This window comes from Nicotiana attenuata, unplaced genomic scaffold (genome assembly GCF_001879085.1).
Source record: "Nicotiana attenuata strain UT unplaced genomic scaffold, NIATTr2, whole genome shotgun sequence".
Lineage (NCBI taxonomy): Eukaryota > Viridiplantae > Streptophyta > Magnoliopsida > Solanales > Solanaceae > Nicotiana > Nicotiana attenuata.
This window is the reverse complement of record NW_017670279.1, coordinates 73,399-82,520: the sequence shown is the minus strand read 5'-3', so window position 1 is coordinate 82,520 and position 9,122 is coordinate 73,399. Positions and strand designations below refer to the sequence as shown.

Sequence of the window (9,122 nt, the reverse complement as noted above, 5' to 3'; positions counted from 1 at the left end):
GAATGTGGCTAGTGATTCAGAGTGTTCATAAAATGTTTAACAGAAAAATTTCGAGGCATTTCGTGGGGAGATTGTGCAAGATCATGTCAATAGGGGATAAGGAATCCCGGTGGTTTCCAGAGTTTTTAATGGTAGCTTCGAGCTAAGTGGGAGAGCCCTACCGCCTACGATGGGATTGCTTGGTTGTCTACTCGTGAGGTTTCTGGTTATCAGCATATTGATAGGTTATTACGACTAAGGAAAGTGAACATCAGTGGTAATTTGAGCAAAGGATTTGAGGAATGTGTGCTATAATTGTCCTTATCAACTTATGTTCAGGCTTTGGGAAGACTCGGGATTTATATTTTGTGTGGGGGTGATTTACAAGAAAGGTTATTCAGCCGGGTGTTTCTTTGAGAGGGTGTTCATATGCTAGCTGTTTACCGTGAAAATGGTAACAACAATTAAATTTGTAAATAGGATTCTAAAAATATGTGATCTATTCTCAAACTAGTTGTTAGGGCAATTGATGCTAGAAGTGTTAAGTGTAGTGATAAAATGCGAGCTAAGACGAGGCAGTAAGCAAACCGAAGGGGCCTGCTGGCCGGACGTAGAGTAGGTTGATGGAGGCCTCTGGGCCGAGGCTTGAGCTGAGATCGAGTTATCGGGAACAGTCGGGGATGGGGAAATACGTAAAGATACAATTAACTAAGGCTCTCTATGGCCAATGTTGAGCTATATGGCGAAGAGCAAGTGAGAAGACAATAAATGCGAAGTGGCCTCGGGCCTATTCTAAATGATGAAAAGGATGATTGAATATAGACGACTTCGAACTAAGGAGAATGAACAAATTAGAAAGAGAGAAAGAGAAGATATTATTGCTTTTTGTGGTCCAGTGGAGCTCTGCTTTACAAGGCGTTAATGACCCCCTTTTATAGAAAAGGGGATGCCGAAACTTAGTACAGAATCTTTTGACATGGCAAAAAAGGGATGAGATGTGACAGTCCGTTGGCTTTATGTTGTGTGAGGGCTGGTGTCGAACCGCTTGAGGAGATTTGGTCGACCCCGGGTGCATTCCTCGGGGAATTTTTACGCTCGTCGGACCTATAGTAATCGTTTATTCTTGGCAAGGCATCAGCGGGCTTCGAGGGAGGCGACCGACTCGAGATCCCGTGCTTCCAGGGTCATTCCCCGAAATATCACGTCGAGGGAAAATCGGTTCCCCGGTTTTCACCGCATACAAATAGTCTCCGCATTTCTTAGAGGGAAGTGATAAGAAACGATATGAGCACATTATTTCTTGATCCCTGGTAGCGGTATCATACCGAAGGCGTAGCCTTCCTTCGATATGTACCGAAGTACTTTGCCTTTTCGCTTCTCCGGGGCCACCCGAAAGGTTACGACCTTTGGAGTCATTGCTATTGATTCAGTTTCTATGAACGTATTGATTGTGCCTGCCATTACGTTTTTCGAGGGCGGTAATAGCGCCGTCGGTTGCTTTGTTCCCCCTATAAATGTGGCTGTTGGTGGTTACCTTTCTTACTCCCACTTTCTTTGATACCAATTTCTCATTCCTGCTCTGCTGCTTTTGAAGTTCCACCATCTTGCCGTGTTCGAGACCCCAGGTTTCATGATTTCACGCCATTTTATGCCCTGACTCCTTCTATGGTCTCTTTTTGATTAAGCGAAATCATGCCGCTGTGATGCTGCTGTTGTTGATGTTCCTGTTATTGTCGTTGCTGTTATTGCTGTTGCTGTTGTTGCTATCAGCTCGGGGCGATGAGGCAGAGGGCCGACTCCTTCTGACCCTAGGGGGTCTTTTCTTTCGGACTATGCACCGCTGCTCAAGAGGGGGATCGGAATATACACCGCTGCTCACCCTCCTTCCTCGGCTCGGTGCGTTACACCCCTTTTGGATTCCTGGGGGTGTGGCGGTGGTTCTTGCCGGCTGTTGCCTCCCGGGCCGGGGCAATGTCTCGAGAAGTTGTTTGGCGGGGTTGATACCGGCGGGTTTCTCCATGGCCTGATTTTTCACCCAGTCACTTCTCGTATCCTTCCCCCACCTCTCTTCCTTTTGAAGATGCCATTCTAAGGACTCGAGGTGGGGTCCCCGAGGGCCTCGGACGTGGAAGATATTGTCTTTGAGGTCATACGCCCGAGGGGATGACAACAGAGATGTCGCAAAAGGGCAGGCTAGACCCTTAGGTTTTTGCTGTATGCACATCTTCAGATTTTTCTTCCATGTAATGATCCCCTCGCGGGCTTTTGGAGTCATATGTAAGGACCCCACGAGGGCCGTTTGTTTATGTATTTCTTATGGATATGAATAAACCCTTTTCAGACTTCTACCTTCCTTGCTTTGCTTTGCTTTTGAACGTTTTATGCTCTTTGAGGCCCTTTGAACTTTTCCTTTTACTTGTGGACTTTCGGCATCTGATTTGAGTGTGAGCATTCGTTCTGATAGGTCCGGTTTACCGGGCCCTCCGAATTGTTTGGAGATTATTGAATTTCGGAACCTTCGGGAGCGTTATCCCGGCCGAGGACCATCTTCGGGTGCCTGGAGGCATTCGTCAATCTTGATGTAGATAACCCTCTTCAGGATGCATAAGGTTAGCTATGTTTACTCGTTTTTGGGCGCTTCTTCTGACCCTTGTAGGGATTTTGCTTGAAAACACAGCTCCGCGTAGGGTTCGTCGTGCTCCGACTTAAAAATAAGACCAGTAACGTTGGGCCGCCAGACATTTTGCCGCGAAGGCGAGGATGATGTCTTCGGACTTTTTGGTGATCTTCGACAGGAGGCCTGACCGAGGGCTGGCGGGTCTAAGGGCACTGGCAGCTCCCCGAATGCGGGTTCCGAGCAGAGGTCTGCCTGCGATTGGATCGCCCTGATCGAAGTCCGGGGGTCGTTCCATACGAGCGTTCGTCAAGATGCCACTGCATCTGCTGGCCGTCTTCCTTTGGCGGAGGCCTTTATGCGCTGTCCTTGTGTTAGTGAAGGCGTTTCTGGCCTATAGGAGCTTTATTTTACCACGATAGGGGCTTTGGCTATCCTACCGGTGCGGTACAGGGCGCTGATGGCCGGTGTTCTTGGTTGCCTTTGCATCCTTAGGGGCCGTCGGGACCTACCTCTAATGGCTGCTTTATTTGGAGGAGGTGGAGACCGGGCTCAGGCGAGTTGTTCCTCCCGGGCGTTGGTGCCACGCCTTCGATACCCTCGTTAGTTGCTTGTAGGGACGAAAGGATGTCCTTCGGGAGGCATGCCCCGCGTTCCTCCGGTTCTGTCTTCGATGATGGTGAACTTAGCAATTGTTTTTTCCTTTCCTCCGTTGCGGGCGTTGTTGGCATCGGATGGTCCCTCGGGAGTGTGGATGCGCCTCCTTCCGAGGCTGTAGATCTCCAGGCGGGCGACGTTGATAATGAGATATGTGGTGTGACAGAGCCTTTTATCAAGGCGAGGCCATTTCGTGCTTCTGAGGAGAATGCCTCGACTAAGCCGACTGCCTCTGGGGCCCTTTATGTCCGGGGACGGGCCCAAAATATGGGAGCTATTTGATGGACCAGGTGGCCTTTTGCAATATGTGCTTCGCCCCTTCTGCTTTTAGGGCTACCCTCCCCCTTTTTCGTTTATACCAGCTGCAGAAAAAGAGTGGATTTTTGGAGTACCTTAAGGGCGATGTTGATCTCGCTAGAGCGGCTCGTGGGGAGCCAAGAGCTCAAGTGTGGGCTTATGCTCCGAAGGGGGCGGATGCCTCGGATAGGGTCTTTGTCCCTCGAAGCCCGACTTCCTTTGTGTCAGCGTCAAAGATCGGCCGGGTATGACCGGGAAACCGAGGGGTGCCGCTGACGTCCAGGCTGGATTGGAGTGAGCCTTTGACCGAGGGCAGATAATCGAGGAATGTGTCCGTCGTAGATCTGGAGAGGGGTAGTCGAGCGTGTTGGCGCAAGGGGTTCCGTTATCCCGGAGGAATTGGCTCGATCAAGGAGAATAAATGTGGTGCTATATTATTTCTTGTGGAGGGTGAAATTTTGGCGGGCTGTGGCTTCCTTTGGTGTGGGATGTTGATTCTGCTGTTTTGTCGTTTTGCTTCTGATGCACGCGAAGTATGCCTGTAGATGGAGAGTGTGCCCCTTTTTTTTTTGCGCACGCAATATATAAGAAGAAATTTGTAATGTTGTAACTCAGGTAACTTTTTCTTTGCTCGTTGATCTCGACCGAGCGGGCCGGTTTTGGACGCTCGAAGGGATCCTAGTAGGCTCGGAACTGTCCGAAGGTCTTTAGGCGCGATTTTTTGATGTGAATGGGTTTTTAGGACTTTCGTGTTTGGCCTGGCTGCTTCGGCTTGGCCTCTGAGTTGTGCTCTGGCTTCGACCTTTCCTGTTCTTTGATTTCTTTGTGCCCGTACGGGCAAATAGTAGTTGTTTTCATCTTATACCTTTGGGCATTTTGCCATTTTCAGCTGTCTTTTGGATCCAATCGCTTTTGTGACCCGAGCTGCAATTGCTCTTCGGGACTTATCCTGGCCTGTATGGGCAGAAGATGACGGACCTTTGTGCTCTTAGTTGAATTTGATATTGCGGGCAAGTGTCCTGGAGATCTGATGGGGGTGTCATCTGGGCCATACCCTTAGGCATGCTGTTCTTTAACTATCTTGGGCCAGTCTTCGAGTCGCTTTGAGATTCGACCTACAATCGACCCTTAAGTTTCTTTGATTTTCTGGCCGGCGATGAGGACTTTCACTCCCCGCCCTTGGGCGTTCCGCAATTTCCGGGTCCAATCTCCGCATCGCGTTGCGATCCGAGCTATAATCGACCCTTAAATTACCTCTAATTGGCGACGGTGGCGTTCATGCCGTGCTCTTAGGCACATTGAAATCTTCGGGTCTAGTCTCCTAGCTGCATTGCGATTCAGGCTGCAATTGACTCGTGAGTTTTCTCGATTCCCTGGTCGGCGATGGTGGCACTCATGCCGTGCCCTTAGGCATATTATAACTTTCGGGCCCAGTCTCCGGGTCGTGTTGCGATCCGAGCTGTAATTGACCCTCGAATTACCGTAAATTTCCGGTTGGCGACAGTGGCTTTTATTCCTCGCCTCTTGGCGTCTCGTAGTTTCCGGGTCCAGTCTCCGAGCAGCGTTGAGATCCGAGCTGTAATCGTCCCTTAAATCTCATTGAGATCCTGGCAACAGTAGTACTTATGCCGGCCCGTAGGCGTATTGCAATCTTCGGGCCCAGTCTCCAGGTCGCGTTGCGATCCGAGCTGTAGTTGACCCTTAGATTTTACAGCATTTTCGGCGATGGTGGTATTTATGTCGTGCCCTTAGGCATATTGCACTTTCCGGGTCCAGTCTCCGAATCGCGTTGCGATTCGAGCTGTAATCGATCCCTAGCTTATATTGAATTTCCGGCGGTGATGGCACTTATGCTGCTTGGTCGTAGAGACCTTTTGATATGTGGCCCATAGGCTTGTATAGTTAACTATTTTGGATCCGGTCTCCGAATCGAGTTACGATTCGAGCTCATTTTAATCCTCAAGTTGTCAAGATTTTTTAGCCGGCGACAATGGTTCTTACGCTATCTGGTCGTAGAGACCTTTTAATATGTGGCCCGTAGGCTTGCTTAGCTGGCGACAATGGCTCTTACGCTGTTTTTTGCATGTGGGCTTTGTGTAGGCTTTGTATCCGCTCATTAAGGTCTTTTTGTAGTAATTTTGCCTGAACCTTCGTTGGTTCCAGAGGAACCTCGATTTCAAGTCGTTATCGGCGGTGTTTCGAGCACCTCGTAAGGTTCATAGCTCATATGTCGAGTAGATCGACGCTCTTGCATTTTTGGAGCCGATATTGTCGGAGCTCATTTTTGCCTGTGGAGGGAAGCTTGTTTTAACCGGTTTTTTCCGAAGTATATCGGAGCGATGGCCTGCGATTTTTTAGCAACAGTCGGGCGTCCCCGAGTCGTGTTATTTGGGCTGTATCAACCGTTTCGACCATAGTTGTATGCGTTTAGCCGTAGCTATTTTTGATCCCTTAGTGATAGTTTAGGCGTCTACATCAAGGGTATGCCCTTTAGGGAGTCTTACAAATGCGACGTATATCCTAAGTATCGGGATTTTCATGCCTGTTGAGGTCTTACAGTTTTATCATGCCTGTTGAGGTCTTACAATTTTATCATGCCTGTTGAGGTCTTACAGTTTGTCATGCCTGTTGAGATCTTACAGTTTGTCATACCTGTTGAGGTCTTACAGTTTGCGGAATATATCTGGTTATGCCGAGGTTGCCCGCTAGGGTCTTATGGTTTTGGATTTTCCAGCGCGTGGCGATTGGCGACAACCTCTGAGTCATCGAGTTTGCTTGAAGACAGCTTCTCGTGAGCTCGGAGTTGTTTTCCGAGGGCTTGATGAGCTCGGCGTTCTGTCCTTGGGATTGTGCAAGCTGTTTAGAACTTCATACATTGAGTCTCCGAGTATATCGGATCAGTTCAGGCTTAAATCGCGCCTTTTGTAATCTTGGGGTTGTATTGCGGGGACTTCGTGAACCCGGAGTCCCGACCCTGGGGTCGTAGGGGCACTGAACCACTTAAGTCTCCGAGTATATCGGCTTTGTTTGAGCTTGAATACCTCTTTTTTGGGGAACGAGACGCTGGAAGATATTCTTCGATTCATCGGCATAGTATGCGTAAAATTTGTGCTGGGCCGGCTTATTTTTCGCCGAATACGATTGCTTCAATGATTTGTTTTACATCGAGAGGGAGCCTTCCTTTTCTTTCACGGGAAAAAATGGATATTTTTGATTGATTACCCGATAATAGTACATGCTTCCGCTCTGGCGGATTTTGATTATATTGGTCGTTCGGCCCTATACGTCGTCTTCCCGTAGGAACTTTTGCTTTGGCGTTTCTCCATATCCTTTGGATTGGGTGGCTCCCAAGGGGAATGCCCTTCGCCGCTTGTAGGTTGGCTGTTAGGGTGGCTTTGATCAACCCTGTGGAGTTTTTCCCCTTTTAGCAGTTTTGCCGCTGTTGCCTCGTTAAAAACCTTGCCGGTAAGAACCCTTTTCTTATTTTAGGATAAAAAACTCGGTCGAAGGAAAAGAGTGAAACGGGTGTGCTTCGGGGGTCTCGATTGCTTCTGATAGCGTCAGTGTCCCGATCCCTCGGGCTGGGTGCCTGCATGGGGGTTAGTTCTTATTCTGAAATAAAATAAAAGAAGTGGGCGTACCTTAAAGCGCGGCAGGCCGGCGGCGCCTTGGGGTCGGCTTATTACGACTGCCCGAGGGTGGACACATGATGCGGATTTCACTTTTGTCAAACCCGATCGGGGCCGAGGTCTGATTTACCCATTGGCTTTTTTGGGAGAAGAAGCGCGAGCGCCGGCAGCACATCGTGTATGGCGAACATTTCCCTTGCCGCATGTTGCTCCCCATAGACGGTTTTGATCCCATCCTTTGTTGGGAATTTTATCATCTGATGGAGAGTGGATAGTACCGCTCTCATGCACTGTATCCATGGATGTCCAAACAAGGCGTTATATCTCATATCTCCTTCGATGACATGGAATTTGGTGTCTTGGGTTGTGCCGGTCACGGTAATTGGAAGGGTGATTTCCCTTTCGTTGTCTCGCTTGGCATGTTGAACCCAGTAAGGACCCGAGTGGCGGGTACGATCCATTCAGTCAGCCCGAGCTGTTCTACCACTCTTGACCTAATAATATTGGCCGAGCTACCTGGATCCACTAGTACACATTTTATCTGAAAAGAATTTACAAGAAAAGAGATTACCAGGGCGTCGTTGTGGGGTTGAGACAGAGCCTCGGTGCCTTCTTCACTGAATGTAAGGGTGTCTTCGGGGATATATCCCCGAGTCCGTTTTTCCCTTGTGATGGATATTTTTGTTTTCCTCATCATGGGCTCCTGCGGGGTATCAGCGCCTCCCATAATCATGTGGATGATGTGTTGTGGCTCGTTTGCCTCATTTTTTTGGGTCGCTTCCCTGTCTCGGAAATGGTTTTTGGCTCGATCACTAAGGAATTCCCGAAGGTGCCCTTTGTTGAGTAGTCGGGCCACTTCTTCTCGTAATTGGTGGCAATCCTCGGTTCTGTGACCGTGTGTATTGTGGAACTCGCATACCAAGTTGTAATTCCTCTGCGACGGGTCTGACTGTATTGGTCTGGGCCACTTGGCGTTCCTGATTTTGCTGATAGCGAACCCCATACGTCGACGCTGAAGTTATATTCTGACAAGTGGGGCGCGTTCATCGGTGCCATGTTTTGATCGAGCCTGGTCCGTTGATGAGCCCTCGAGGGTCCTATCCTCGATCTATCTTCCGGCCGTCGCGGGGTAAGTTGCACCTCGGGGGTGTCTTCCGTCTTCGAGGTATGGTTGGTATCTTTCTTTGTTTGGTTTTGTCTCCTTTGCCAGGAGTCTGTTGGGGTATACTGAGCCTGAAGGAGCTCCCAGCTGGTCATCCTCGGCCCTGATCTTCGACTTGTATCGGTTGTGAACGTCTGACCAGGTTACGGCCAGGTATTCGATTAACTTCTGCTTTAGTTGTTTTGAGGCCATCGAGCTTCGTTCGTTCAGGCCTTGGGTGAAGGCCTGCACCGCCCAGTCGTCGGAGACTGGCGGCAGCTCCATTCGTTCCATCTGGAAGCGGGATACGAACTCCTGCAACATCTCATTCTCCCTCTGGTTGATTTTGAAAATGCCGGACTTCCTTGTTGCTACCTTGATGGCTCCGACATGTGCTTTTATGAAGGAGTCTGCTAGCATGGCGAATGAATCTATGGAGTTGGGAGCCAAGTTATGGTACCACATCATGGCCCCATTTGAAAGCGTTTCTCCGAATTTTTTCAACAACACGGACTCGATCTTGTCGTTTTTTATGTCATTGCCTTTTATCGCGCAGGTGTAAGCAGTGACGTGTTCGTTAGGGTCGGAGGTGCCGTTGTACTTAGGGAGTTCCGGCATTCTGAACTTTTTCGGGATGGGCTTTGGGGCTGCTTTCTCGGGGAACGACCTTTGAATGAACTTCTTTGAATACAAGCCTTTGAGGACTGGGGGCGCACCCGGGATCTGATCGACCCTGGAGTTTTAGGTCTCGACCTTCTTATCATTGGCCGCGATCAATTTCTCTCCTGATTCGATTCTTTTGGTG

General features: G+C 49.3%; 1 protein-coding gene across 1 annotated transcript; it reads right to left on the bottom strand.

Annotated features, from left to right (window-relative positions):
* Window positions 1–7,549: 7,549 nt before the first annotated feature.
* Window positions 7,550–8,179, bottom strand: LOC109237162. Its single transcript, XM_019403420.1, has one exon. It carries the CDS (start codon window positions 8,177–8,179, stop codon window positions 7,550–7,552), a length of 630 nt encoding a protein of 209 aa, XP_019258965.1.
* Between the last annotated feature and the right edge of the window lie 943 nt (window positions 8,180–9,122).